This window comes from Embiotoca jacksoni, unplaced genomic scaffold, assembly GCF_022577435.1.
Source record: "Embiotoca jacksoni isolate LCO1_2020_lvr unplaced genomic scaffold, fEmbJac1.0.p SCAF_47, whole genome shotgun sequence".
Classification (NCBI taxonomy): domain Eukaryota; kingdom Metazoa; phylum Chordata; class Actinopteri; family Embiotocidae; genus Embiotoca; species Embiotoca jacksoni.
Genome location: NW_027185400.1, coordinates 2,368,084 through 2,382,786, shown reverse-complemented (window position 1 = coordinate 2,382,786; position 14,703 = coordinate 2,368,084). Strand labels below are relative to the sequence as shown.

Below are 14,703 nucleotides of genomic sequence, written 5' to 3'. Positions count from 1 at the left end.
TCATATATAGAAGTGTTCTGTGCAGTGGATGCACTACAAGGTGTTCTTGGGTTCATGACATGATGTAAATTATTCCTATATAGTATAATAGTACATCTACATATAGTATGGTATAGTATAGTAAAGTATAGTATATATTTTCTGTGTATATGTGGGATTGGAACAATAATGAAAAAGGCAGCGCTGCAGACCACATCAAGGTCATTTAGAGGACAAAGTCCCAATGATCTCAATAACTTCAAATTATAGTGAATTGCACTTCCCTGCCTCCCGTGTCCTGCAGCTGTTGGAGCAGGCGCTGGTGATCGAGGAGCAGCTGCGGCGGGCGGCGTACCTAAACATGACCCAGGACCCGACCCACCCGGCCATGGCGCTCAACGCCCGCTTCACCGAGGTGGAGTGCCTGGCGGAGTCGCACCAACACCTCAGCAAGGAGTCGCTGGCGGGCAACAAGCCGGCCAACGCCGTTCTGCACAAAGGTCAGCGACGACGGGACGACATCTCTCATTTAGCACAAATAACTGGAACAAAGGAGATTGTTTTTATTTCCCTTCAGAATAGAAGCAGACTTGTAGACAGATAATCAGTGAAAGAGATGCACATCAACAAATCTCACCACAATCGTTGTGCAATCTTTCCCGCTGCGTCGACCGCATCTATCCGCCTGCAGCTGACTTTCAGAGCTGCCAGAAAAGATAAGCTTTACACGGCGTTAAGTGATCGCTCACATTTCCTCACTGGCTCGGCGGCAAGTCTGTCCACGTTTGTTGCCGTCGTGTCGAAAGAAAAACAAACTCGGCACACTGCTGCTCTTGTTCTCATCTGGTCGGTCGGCACGTAAACCGCTGACATGTTAATCAAACTGCGAGTGACTCTGATGGTCACACGTCAGCGATTCATTCCATGTAGGACCGAGACGATAGCAAAGGATGGGAACTGGAATCTTTTATTAAAAGCAGCATCAGAAATGTGCAATTTAAGCATCTTTCTCAACATGTTTCAGGAATAAAAGCAGCAAAAAAATAATAATTTGAAAGAGCTGTGAAGAACCTCTTCATGCAGAGCCAGCGAGTCTTGACCCGACACTTCGAATGAGAACATTTATTTATGATTCCTGTGCTTTTAAACTTCAAAATCAACAGTTTTGAATTTAAGTTTCAAATTATTAATGAAAAGATCAAAAAAAAAAAAATGCAAAAACAAATTTAGGAAAAAAAACTTAAATATGGACCAGAAGTGAAGCACGTTTCCTCCTGTTTGTGCTCCGTTGATTTCTGTACTCTTCCTGTTTGTTGTTGTCATGGCAGTGTTGAACCAGTTGGAGGAGCTGCTGTGCGACATGAAGGCCGATGTGACTCGGCTACCGGCCACGTTGTCCAGAGTCCCGCCCATCGCCGCCCGCCTGCAGATGTCCGAGAGGAGCATCCTCAGCCGACTGGCTAGCAAGGGCACGGAGACGCACACCCCCCCGGTCAGTCAGCAGCCTGCTTTTAAACGTACACACAGACACACACACACACACACACAAACAGAAACGCAAGTTGAAACCTGTTCGAGCTGCCGGCGCACAGTGGAAAAATAAGAGATGGAGGACGTCCAATGAAAACACTCCGCCCATTATCTTGTCACCCACCTGTGCTGCTTTGCTACACCACTGCCGAGTCAGCATATTTTTCTGTCAGCTTACTTAAAAAAACGGTTTATTTATATTTCATTTTTATCTTCATACCTTCTATTGTTTGTTTTGTTTTTGGTAAATCTGTGTCCAGCCCATGCATCCAGGACCCTACGCCATCCCTCAGAACTACGGAGCCCCCTTCACCCCCGCCCCCCCGAGCGCACTGCACATGGGAGGAGCCAACTACAGTCAGATGCCGCCCGGATCCTTCATATCAGGTCAGTGTTGGACGCTTCCACTGACAGACATCCTTTTTTCTTTTCTTTTTTTGACTGCTGCTGCTGCACATGGTGGAGCTGCAGCGTCGGCGTGTGTTTGGTTTAAAAAGCACCAGACGACGCAAAAAGTGTGTTGGGTTGTAAAAAAAAAAAAAAAAAACACTCTGTCAGTGAGACCTGGAATATGTACGTTGGGAGAAGAGAGCTGAGTGAGTCAGCAGCGAGAGACGGATTAGAGCTCGGATAATTATAGCTTTGGAGATAATTTACAGAAGAGTGCCAGTTTGTTTGATCTGTTTGACACTTGGCGAGCTGATGATTTAAGCCAGATTTATGCTGAGGTGTTATTGCACAGTCACTGTAGCTGCCTCTGGCACAGCGGCTGATTTATATCTGAGCGCAGACTGGTGCTTGTCATAACATCGCTGCAGCAGCAGATTCAGTTCACTCAGGTCATGCTGTGCTTTTATTCTTCAACCTAAACAACTCCTGTTTGTGTTCTTTCTTATGTGCTGATAACGTGCGATGGTGGAAAATGAAAGGGGGGGGGGGGGTTATACACCAACTTTACACTAGAAGCCCTTTTTAAACAGTTGTGTTGTCTTTCATGGGTCTGACTCAGCTTTATATTTACCCTGATGATGTCATAGTGATGTCATCGGGGTTATTTCCACTTCTGCTTGAGATTCTTAAACATAAAGCAGGATGGTGTGTGGAAGGATGCAACCATTCACGAGGCAGGAAAGGTGTTCCAGCTGCATTCTGGGAAATGTAGGAAGGTTTTGTGCAGCTTGGACGTGAAGCTGCTGACGTCTTGACTTCTGCTGCAGCAGTTTTGACCGTTTGTTTTTATTTGAGGCGTTTCGTGCCAGCTGCCCAAACGGCTGTCGTGGTCCTTTAAGTTGACTTTGCTGTGTCGCAGAAAAATAAATTAGTGAAGGAGATGACTGAGCCTTTCTTTAACGTACACCATGTTTTTTCTGGGCTCTTCTGTGAAAACAGAAAGACACCAGTTCTTCCCGTCTCTATGTGGCATCTCTGCAGCCTCAGTGCGGTTAGATATTTAAGAGTGTGCACGTGAGCGCGTCCACGACACCCTGATGAAGAAGCACAAATCCGGCTTTACAGATCGGGACTTGACTACTTGGCAGCTCTCGCCGATGACGAGCAAAACCGGTCCAGAACGTAGCTCCTATTTTTAAAGATATCATCTGAGGAATTCCATCTTTATATGGTTATGTTGTTGTGGAAAAAACACCAAGTGAAGAAAAATGAAAAAAACATGTTCAGGCTCTGTCTCTGGGAAATGGGTCCTGTCGGGATTTCTATGCACTGTGTTGAGTTTTGTGATCAAGAACATTATTTAAGTATTAAGTTTCATTACAGTCCTCGAACGCTGCGGCGTGAAGGACGACCCGACGGCTTCTGAAGCCGAACTGTGAGCGGACACTTTATCTCCCCGAGGAGCTCGAAATCCAGAAAAAAGGAGACGGTATCGGAAAAACACATCTGCAGCAGAGTTTCTGATGTGGCTGCCAGACAGACACCTGAAATAGACATTACCGAAGTCCAACACAAACGTGCTGCGCTGCTATATTAAGGCATTTTCATCTCTTAACATGTCCAGCCTCAAAACCTCAATTCTGGCCTCAGCAGTTATGGGACCTAATGGCGCATCGTGCAGTGATAAAGCACCGTCTGGAGGCCTATCAAACCTGTCGGCGGCCTGCTCTTTCTTTTTCAAGCATGTTTATACTCTCTTGTGAAGTCATGTGGTGGCTCTCATTACTTATTGACTTAAAAGCTTTAGAATTAAAATCATAAAGAAAAAAAAAGAAGAATAATTTGGTTTTGGCCTCTCGTCCCGCTCCGGCTCGCCTGCAGTCTGTCAAAGCACACTTGCAGTTTGTGAATTTATTTTCTCATAATTAGTTTGGTAAGAGCATGTGCTCTCCAGACGCACTCTCTGCTCTGCATGTGTATTCGTGTCGGGAGATGTTTAGATAGCAGAGATGTGGCGGAGATAACTGGTAAAACCTGATATTCCCCAATAGCTCTCTGCCCTAAAAGCCACGACACCCAGCTCCCTCACCGCTGCCGGCTCGCTCGCTCTATCTTGATTTTTGTAATTGTAGACTGAGACATCTGTCAAAAGCATTGCGTTGTGGAGAGCCGGGGCCTATCTCTGAAAATGTCATTATGCTCAGCCTGTCTGAGTCCAGCCGTGCCAAGAAAACATTCGGACTTTGTACCGAGGTATTTTGAGAGGGACAGAAACCGCAGGAGTTTGGTTGTGTAAACGTCGTGTCGTGACTTGTGAACCGGCGGAGGGCCGAGCCGGGCCGGGCTGAGCCGAGCCGACAGGACAGGACAGGAGAGCAGAGCGCTGGCGTTTCAGAAATAGTTGTGCGTGAGCTCGTGTTGCTCCGTGGTTTTTTTCTTTTCTTTTTTTTCTGCTCACCGGGGGCCTTCGCGGGCGAGCAGCTGAGCCGAGCTGCAGTCTGAGCGCAAGCATGCAAGAAAATGAGACCGCATTTTTGTGTACGGTGCCTGATTGGGGTCACGCTGGTTCCTGACCTTCTTAAAGTCAGCCAGAGAGGGAAAAGAGAGGTAGAATAACAACATCCTCTGATTTCCTGACCTCCATTAACAGAACTTTTACAGAGAGAAGCTCCCACACTTGAGTACACAAAACATGTCCAGAAATACACCGGTCTGCTGCGGCACATCTCCGACTTCAGCTGCACCCTGTGAACTCTGCTGCCAAACGTAACGATGCACCGACGCTCCGATGAAGGATTGTTTTGTGCCGTCTCACGTGCCGATGTTTCAGCATTTGCACAATGTGTTGAATTGCAGTTTGGAAAACCTGTTTCTGCCATCAGGACGCTGCACATCTGCACTAAACGGAGCCTCTAAAACAAAACCTAGAAATTAAAGAGACGGAGTGGAGTGTCTGCAAGCTCCTGCCCTGCTGATGTGCCCTTGAGCAGGACACTGAACCACCCTCCCCTCCTCCCCCTCCACCACGCCAGCTCCAGTAGCTCTCCCCTGACCTCTGACCTCCCCCCACTGACGAGGGAGGCAAACTAAAAGATGAAATCCCTACGGGGACCAGTAAAGTGTCACATTATCCTGCCCTCCCCTCCCCCCCCCCCCCTCCCTCCCTCTCTCTCCGAGTCTCCACTACAGTCTGCCGCTTGTCTGCCCCCACAGAAGCCGCCGCCGCCGCCGGGGCCACCGGGGGAGCCGCCGGTGGAGCCGCCGGAGGGCCAACCGCTGCCGGCGTTTGCCAGAAGACCAAGGAGCACGATGTGGTGCAGCGGCAGCGGGTGGTGGACCTCTGGAAGGACGGCAAGTCAGAGGGGGCCATCGGGCAGGAGCTGAGGATGCCAAAGTCCACGGTGCACAGCATCATCGTGAAGTACCGACTCAGCAACACGGTGGAGAACCTGCCGCGCAACGGGCGACCAAAGAAACCCTGAGGAGGAGGGGCGGAGGGGGGGGGGGGACGTTTGGATGAAACCAATCCTGGAAACGGAGACTGAAAAAAAAAGGACAGCGGAATGTAAAAAAGAAAAAAAAGAGAGAGACGCAAACCCGAATGCACGAGGAGGAGATCCGAGACGGGCCGAAGGCCGGAGCACTTTGACACAGCTGGAATGTGAGGAATTATAAAGGGAGAAGAAAAAGCTCGCTGGACGGAGGACGGAGGACGGAGGATGGGAACGAAGCGAGGAGAGGACGGGAAACGCAAAATTTAAAAAAAGTCGTGGCGGCACTTTGATCCGACAAAAATAAAACGAAGCCATCAGGAAGCAAAGAGAGAGAGGTCACAAAAATTGGATTATTTATATGCAAGAGAAAAAAGTGCTCCTGAAAGAAAACAACCTGACTTTAAAGGAAGAGAGGAGGTTGTTGATGCAATCACAGAATTCAAATATGGAGGCTGAATGACAGAAAAATGCAACAAAGGAGGATTTTTTTTTTTTTTTTTTAAATTTGTATTAATCCTCTTTTATACGGCCACTTCTTTTTCTGTTTCTCCCCCCCGATCAATCTTTCATCCGCCAGCTGACTGAACAAGCTGGGTCCCCTCGATCTGACCTGTACTCCCTCATTCCTCCACCGTCCTCCTCCTCTCTCACGTATACACACCGAGGACCTCACACACAACCTGAAAGCCTGCAAAGAACTTCATTTATCTGCCGAGTACAAGCAGATGAAACCCAAACTCAGAACAGAGGGAGACGGACTGATTATCTTGGAGGGGGAAAAAAGAAAAAGAAAAAATAAGGAAAAGAGTTTTTTAAGTATAAAACACTGCTTCCCATGGACTCTCATGGCCCGGCATTCCTGAGTCCAACCAAGCGTAGATATATAAAAAAAAACAAAAAAAACAGAGACGTTGCCTTCGTCCAACAAGCAGTAGCAACAATCTGATGTATGATTACCGTTGAACCTTTTATCAGGGGGCAGAGGGGTCGCTTAAAAGGGAATATCAATCTAATGAAGTATTTACATTTTCTGTTTTTAGATCACAGCGAAAGTCAGTATTTATGAGCAGCTCCTCCCCAAAGACTGAAAGAAAAACTCACTTTGAAGCCTGAGGAGACTTTATTTTTATTTGTTTTGTTCTTCGAGCTTCTTTATTGTGACAGTGTGATGGATTCCACGCTGGAAAATGTCCCCTGATCCCCGAGACAATAAAACACTCTAGACTGTGTCATCGTTTTTCCAGCTCAGTGTGTGTGTGTGTGTGTGTGTGTGTGTGTGTGTGTGTGTGTGTGTGTGTGTGTGTGTGTGTGTGTGTGTGTGTGTGTGCTCGTTCTGCCACTTTTGTCAAAACTCGTTATTGTTTACAATTTTCTAGATCAGCGTCAACATGATTCCTGAGATATTTATCAATTCCAAAATGAACTTTTTTTTGGATTCCTTACTTTGAGGAATATAAAAGTGTTTTGTCTTAACGCAAAACAACCGTTCAAGAACTTTGCATAGATAAAATCTAAAATGAGCAACGTTTAGCTTAAAGCTGCGTTTATCGTTATTGTTATATTAACAATGGATAATAATAGTTTTTAATGTGAAAGGCTGTCGCTCATCTACCGCTCTTTAGATTGAAGGAGTATTTTAGCACCTTTCAGCTCATTGTTTTGGTTTCTTCGCTGTTTCAGTTCAGTCTCACTGACCTGAAGATTTTTTGCTTTCCAGCTGCAGGCAGCTGTTCTCCGTGGAAATCAACCCAATTTACGCTTCCTGCTCCTCACAAACACAAAGTTGTAGGTGAATGTGGTGGATCACCAAAACAGAGCTAAAGGGAGAGAAAACGGCTGAAAGCCAACTGCCATCTGCTGCATGTGTAGACATGATAGCCGTGTTACTTTATATGGAGATTATTTCTCAATGTGGTGTTCTGCTCAGGTGCTTCATAGAGTGAAGCGATCGCTGGTTTCGGGCCTCAGCAAGGCTAAAAATAAAACACGACTAGTTGTCGTTAGCGGACAGTTTTAGATACAGATGTAATATTTTATACAGTATTTCTGTGGAGTTACTGAGTCACCAACCTGCCCACTGTTTGTTGTCTCTATGCTGTTCTTTTCTCTCTCTGCTCTCTTCTCACTCCGACCGTTCGAGGCACGATGAGGTTCTTCTTTCTGCCAGAAGGCAGTTTTTCATGCGTCTTTCCTCTCGATGACGTCGTAAAGTTCTGCTGTAATGACCTCTGTTGTGTTTTAATGCGATAAACAAATACACTTGAATTGAATTGAAAAAGTACTTCGGTGTATGGCGGCGTTATAAAAGATAAAAACGTACAGAAGAGCATCGACAGGCATGATGAAAAAAAAAACCGCATCATTGAAATCCTGGATATATGAATTTGACCTCGAGCTGTCAGATTTCCTGCTTCCTCGCTCGATTGTGAAACTCCTGCGAGTCGAAGATTTATGAAACTCTCCTCTCAGTCAGACACTCTTAATCCTAAAAACAAGCCTGTGCTTTTTTTTTGTTGTTTTTTTTTGTTGTAACTTCCTGAAAAGTTGACAGTTCAGACGTTTGTTCTGCGTGAAAATGTTTTGGCACTGATGCGCTCACGCAAAGCTTTTCAAGCAAGCAAAAAAATGCGACTTTATTTGCCAAAATGGCAGCGGTGTGTTTTATCAGATAGTAGGCGGGACCTGGGGGGAAGGGGGAGGATGGGGGAGAGAGTTTACTGCCTTTTAGGACTTCAGGTGCTCCGTCCAGACTTTCAGGCCTCAGAGGGGGAATAAAAACGCTTTCAAGAATCCTTTGAGACGTCTTCTTTCTGCGAGCTGCTGGGTTCATCATATTTTTTACTGTAACTACAAATATCACTGCCAGCCTAATTTAGGACGAGAAAACGTTTATCAGTCTAGCAGTGCTACTGTAAAGCTGCAGGCAGACTAGTGTGGAGCAAGAGGGGGGGGGGGGGGGTGGAGGGGGGAGGACGAGGAGGAGTTTGCAGAAGGACTTTGGCAGCAGAGAAATGCACCAAGTTGGTCGTCTGTTATCTGGTTTAATACAAGTGCTTCACTGAATTCCTCCTCCTGCTTTATTTCCATGGCTTCTTTACCTTCTAGGACTTTTTGGATGAGCCCGTCCGACTCTGCAGACACTCAAGACTCGTCATCGTCCTCCACATGTAGATTTGGTGACATTCTCTGGTGGTGTCACTGCCAGGAAAACGACTAAACTCTCAGCAGAAGAGCAACTAATGAGTCTGTTTCCAGCTCAGCCAACCAAAAGCCACATTTAAATATAGACGGTGGTCACCTTCCTGAAAACGGCCGTCTTGTTTTGATGAGCGACTGCGGTCCACGTTAACCTCGCTGGCTGAAGTACTTTCACAATAAAAAGCTGCCCCGTATTTCTCCAGTTGAGTGCTTTTAATGTGAAAGAGCACCAACGGGAAATGGGAGGTTATAATGGGAGTGAAACAACAAAGCCGGTTTATACGTGCATCGTTTTCCTGCAGATGTGTTGTGTCTGGGAACAAAATGCTGACTAAGTAAATATATTGACTCGTATAAAAAAAACACAGTGTTTTAATCAAAATCTAAAGGACTATAACTTTTAAAGCCTCAAAAGTACTCCTAGTTTTTGCTTTACAATAAATGAACACCGTAAACATTTTCTACGGCTCCCTTAGTTGAAATACAGTTGAAAAACCGTACTTGTCAGCACTCTGGTCGAGAAATGTCAAACAAATGGTTTCTGTTTGCTTTGTTGAAGCATCGAAACCCTTCAAGTGCCAAAATATTTTCATCCTTCCTCCCGTCGACATCTCTTCGTGCTCTTTCACCCAGTCTTTACCTCCGTTTGTTTTGCTTCTTATCAGATTTTGTGCACCCACCCCCGCCCCCACCCTTAGACACACACACACACACACACACACACACACACACACACACACACACACACACACACACACAACACTTACAGCACTCACTTGGCTCTTTCTCTCCATCTCCTCCTTTGGCCTCTACTGGCGAGATGCCATAAGTTTTCCCATAAGTGGTCCCCCTTCTGCTTTTAGACACACACACACACACACACACACACACACACACACATAAACAGAGTTTCACCCCCCCCCCCCACTCCCCCTCCTCCCCCCCCCCCCCCCCCCCCCCCCCCCCCCTCCAATACACTCCCTATCACATCTTTGATCTGCACAGGGGTGTTATGACAGTTTATCTTCCCCCGTGGTGCGAGCGAGCGCCGCGCGCTCTCCGTTGATTCCCGGCTTTTGTTTTGAAAGGAGCTCTGAACGTTCCGCTCGGTGAGCAGATCCACAAATAGAGCACAAATGTGGGAAGAACAGATGTGCAGTCGTGCAGAGAAGTTTTAATTTTCATGCATGTGTATATTTGTGTCCTCCTGTGTGTGTGTGTGTGTGTGTGTGTGTGTGTGTGTACTCATTGCTGGCCTCACCCTCTGCAGGTTAATAGCGATGCATTGTGAGGTTTGGTCGTCATGGTAAACATGATACTGTATGTGTAATGTGATCTATTGATGTGCTGCAGTATGCAAGTTTTCTCATTAAAAAGTATTATGAGGCAAAGTCTGAATGTTACTTACTCGCAGGAAAACAATGCTGCCGCTTGTATTTTAGCATAAATATCGTCTCGGTTGAGTTATCATCAGTAAATAAAACCGAAGGGCGGCCAGACATATTGTTTTTAGTGCCGACCACATTTCCTACAAACAACGGTGCTTTATTTCACCAAAGAGGATGTTACATCTTTTTCAGCTGAGCTCCACAGCAAAATATTTCTGCTCTTCTGGATAAACATGTTGGAAATGATTTTACTTCTATAGATAATGCTGATATCTGCTGAGTTTTGTTATGTTCCAAAATTTACCTCGATTTTTACGCCTTCAAATGTCCTTCGAAAAAGACGTTTATTGTTCATCATAAACGAGGTATTTTAGTGCCAGAAAATGAAATCAATGCCGTCGAAACGTGACCTCACGCTCTGCAAGGTTTGTCTCAGAAAAATGTAGAAATCGTCTTCGTGACAGGATAGGAACTTTTAGAAAAATACTAATCATCTGTCTGTCACAGTCTATCACTGGCTAACTTCAACGAGCTCTTTTATATTTTTACCCAAAAAACTCTGCAAGCGAAATGCAGAGAGCAGAAGACAGGCAGCTTCTAACCTCTGTGATCAATACCAGAAGAACACAGTGATTTATTGACGTTCAAACCTTTACGTATTTATCGTACAGAGAACTGAGAAGGAGTTTCACGTTGAACTGACTGAACGTTCTCGTGTCTTTCTGCCTGCAGTGCTGAACGGACCTCCGATGTCTGTAAAGAAGGAGCGGGAAGCCGAGCTGCTCGTCAACCGGCGGGAGCAGCGCAGCGGAGAGGTCATCTGTATCGACGACTAGACTGCACACGCACACGCTCACGCACACGCACACGCTCACACACACACACACACACACACACACACACACACACTGAACACCATCTGCTGCAAAGATATCTTCAGTTTCTCTCCAAGAAAGTAAAAATCAGCATCACTGAACCACACATGCAGGAATTCTTTGACCCGCAAGTGATTGTAGTTGCTTCATTACACACACGCACACACGCACACACACACACACACACACACACACACACACACACACACACACACACACACACACGCACGCACGCACTTGTACACACAGGAGTCTTCTAAACATTTTGCTCTGCTCACTGGTACTCCCCAAAAAAACCTACAATCACACACACATTCAGCACATGTGCACTTACTGTCCACATGACACACACACACACACACACACACACACACACACACACACACACACACACACACACACACACACACACACACCTGCAGTACACACAGTCCAACTTGTCTCATAACTCCTCGTGACCTTTTCTTGTCTGCCTCAAACCATTATACTCCTCATGAGTGGCCTCCTCACGCAGGCCTCCTCCTCCTCCTCCTCCTTTAGGGATTCTTCTAACCTCACCTACAACACACACACACACACACACACACAAACACACAAACACACACACACAAACACACAAACACACACACACACAAACACACACACACAAACACACAAACACAAACACACACACACACACACACACACACACACACACACACACACACACACACACACACACACACACAACGCTAAACCCACCTCAATCCTAGAAACCTTTTAGATCTCAGTAGACTCATGTAAACTTTCCTCCTCCTCCTTAAACTTTCGACAGGAAGCTGCATGCGATACTAAAGTCATTTCCACCAGCGCTCCATCCCAGAAGCATGCTCTGATCACAATAATGCTGTCTCGTGGAAAGGAAACAAAAAAACAACAAAAAAAAGATATCATGCTGTGCCTACAGTGGTTTTAATACTGTTTCTAATTCTCAGAGAGAGGCTGAACCTCCGAGCAGCTCCAAGCACAGCTCCAGCTTTTTTTTTTTTTTTTTTTTTCTTTTGGCCTTTGTTTTGTTGTTTTGGTTTTTTTTCGATGGTACATGTTCAGATTTAGACACTCGCAGAAAAATACGATGAATTTATTCAGGACTAGTTTGACCACAGAGGATTTCCCCGACGCTCCGCCCTCGCTTTGCCCCGGTTCTTAGTTAATGTACAGAGATTTGAGGTATTTTGGGGGGTTTGTTCCAGAAAAGGCCGCTCGCGACGATGCGATTTTTCAGAAGCCTCCTATGAATGTTTATAACCTTTCATAAGTAAGTCAGTGTTATTAAAACCTATCGACCACCGTCAGCTCTGACGCCCCTCCTCCTCTCTCCCTCCCTCCCCCAATCAACCTTTTATTCTGTTTTTCTTTTTTCAAGTTTCTATTTCTTTCTATAAAACCCTGTGATATACTTTGCATATTTAACAGCTCATTCGTGTTCTCTTGTGTTTTCACTCTCGCGATTTACGAGTATTGTTGTTGTCGATGTTGCTGTCGTTCTCGCTGTTGCTATTTGAGAAAGAGCTTTTACCAAAAGAGACATTTTTTTGTAAACTATGAAAAACAACACAGTGCTTTCGACACCCGATGCACCTCTTCGCCATGTTTGTCCGATAATTACGAGAGAACGACGAAAACGAAGAAGTTGAACTAACTTCAGAAGTAGATATAATTCAAGAAAACTAATTTTTTTCTTGCTTACGTTCTTGCAAATGACGTACATATATAGAGAAATAGGCCATATGTAACCCTAATGCTTCTATAAGCAAAAAGAACATGCATACTATCTAACTCCAGTAAAGAATACACGGTTATGATCTGGGAATTTAGAGGCTGGAAATGCATTTTATACACCGCATCATTAAAAAACGCCTTAATAAACATAGCTGAACAAATGTAAAGTCATTCAAATGAAATACGAACCTGATGTCAACCTGTAAATCCTAGTCAGCATTATCTGTTTTAAGTTAAAAATGAAAAAAAAGAAGACAATAGCAAGGAGTTAATTTATCCCATACATTTTACACTGATCTTCCCAGGAAGTAGTCTGAGTCCATTTTATGCGTGTTATGTTTCAAACTGAGGTTTGAACTAAAATATTGCATCAAAAACAAGCACTTAGTTCTTTTGTCCCGCTTTTACTTTCGTCCTCTTTCCAGAGTTTTTGTGTTTGATTTCTGGGTATCTTTGTGTCACTGTGTACGTAGTGGTGCTGATCAAAGGATGAGCGGCAGTAAAAACATGTCAATGATGACGCGTCTCCTTTTTCTTTCTTTCTGTTTTTTTTTTTGTTTGTAATAAAACTGATTGAAATGATAAAAAAAAAAAAAAAATCAGCGTGTGGATTTTTTTCTTCAGGTGGCTGCGTTACACAGAAACACATGAACACATTAAGCTGTACGTTTTTCTAATAACATTAACCACCTCGAGCTGCTTAAATGGGCACGGTTGCATTTTTCAATGCTTATAAATGTAACTTTTAAAGTGAACATGTGTGGTTGTGTTATTTCAGTTACATAAATAGTCCGTCTTTAAAATATCTTTAAAAATACCACAGTCGTTACGTTAAATTTGTGTAACACCACTCGATATAAACTTACGGTCTCTTTACGGCCTAATTTTCATGCCTACTTTTTATGACAACATAGTGCAACAATTAAAGGAGCATTTACAACATTTTAGTAAAAAATGGTTCAACTTGTTATGACTGAATGATTCGGTTTAAATCCAAGCCTGTAGATAATATAAACTGTACAATTTTACATTTATGATGCTAATTTTCTCTCTAATGTGAAGCTGATCAGTCAACAGGGAAAGTTTTACATGCGCCGTTTAAAACTGTGCAAAAGCTTTTATTGCTAAAAGTAAATAAGTAAATAAAACCGAACCGTCATCTTCGGATAATAATCGCTTTGTCAATCTGGTCTGATGACGATGACGATGACAGATGCTGCAGAGGAGCAGGAAGTCACTGGTGTGGGAGGCGGTGAGGACGACACTGATTCAGTGTCTCCTCTTCAGCCCTTTATCACGTGTTACTCCATCTCCCACACACACACACACACACACACACACACACACACACACACACACACACACACACAACCAAGAGGAGCAGATGGTTGGTGATTCATGATGACGAGATGAAAAGTCTTCCTCCTGTGAATCAGAGCAGATTGATGCTGTACAATTCACTATTCATGGTTATCACTTGCAGCTTCATGACCACTGACAGGCTGAATGCTGATAGTTACAGTAACGGCTGAACGCTCTCGAGATTTATATTTTAGGATTGTAACTCGTGCTTTTATGTGGAGAAGCTCTTCAGAAAAACATATCTGCTTCGGTGGAAAATATAATCAAACTTCTTTATATTACCGCAACAAATAAACATGTAAAAGTGCACTAAAGTTAAATGACTGCATATCTACTCGACATCACGACTGCTATATTGTCACATTTATCCTAATAGCAATAAATGGATACATATTCTTAGTGTTTTTTAGCGGCTAGCGAGTTGCTAACGTCGCCTTTGGTGCCGGTCGGGGAGCGTAAAGTGGTTTATTTCCACTGAACGCACTTCTGAGGATGGAAATAGCGCTGATGAAAGCAGTGAGATTGAACAGGCCGTGAAAACAAAACAATGAGCTCATAGGAGCTAAAACACACAAACCAGCTGAGGGAAGCTGCATAGCAATAATTCTTTGAGAGTTTATCATTACGAAAGACTATTTCTCACATTAAACATAATCATTTGAACCACTGGTGTTGTGAAAATATTCATTTTTTATTTACTGTTTTATAGTTCCATTTTCCCCCCGT

At 44.4% G+C, this 14,703-nt stretch overlaps 1 protein-coding gene across 4 annotated transcripts in view; it reads left to right on the top strand.

Moving 5' to 3' along the window:
* Window positions 1-6,622, top strand: part of chd3 (chromodomain helicase DNA binding protein 3) — a 28,578-nt gene extending 21,956 nt beyond the window's left edge. For all 4 annotated transcript variants that reach the window (XM_069169859.1, XM_069169860.1, XM_069169861.1 and 1 more), the window contains exons 37-40: window positions 284-479; window positions 1,308-1,471; window positions 1,770-1,896; window positions 5,113-6,622. In XM_069169859.1, the coding sequence (XP_069025960.1) occupies window positions 284-479; window positions 1,308-1,471; window positions 1,770-1,896; window positions 5,113-5,381 (756 nt within the window). In that variant the 3' untranslated portion in view covers window positions 5,382-6,622. The remainder of the gene's footprint in view (window positions 1-283; window positions 480-1,307; window positions 1,472-1,769; window positions 1,897-5,112) is intronic.
* The last annotated feature ends 8,081 nt before the right edge of the window (window positions 6,623-14,703 follow it).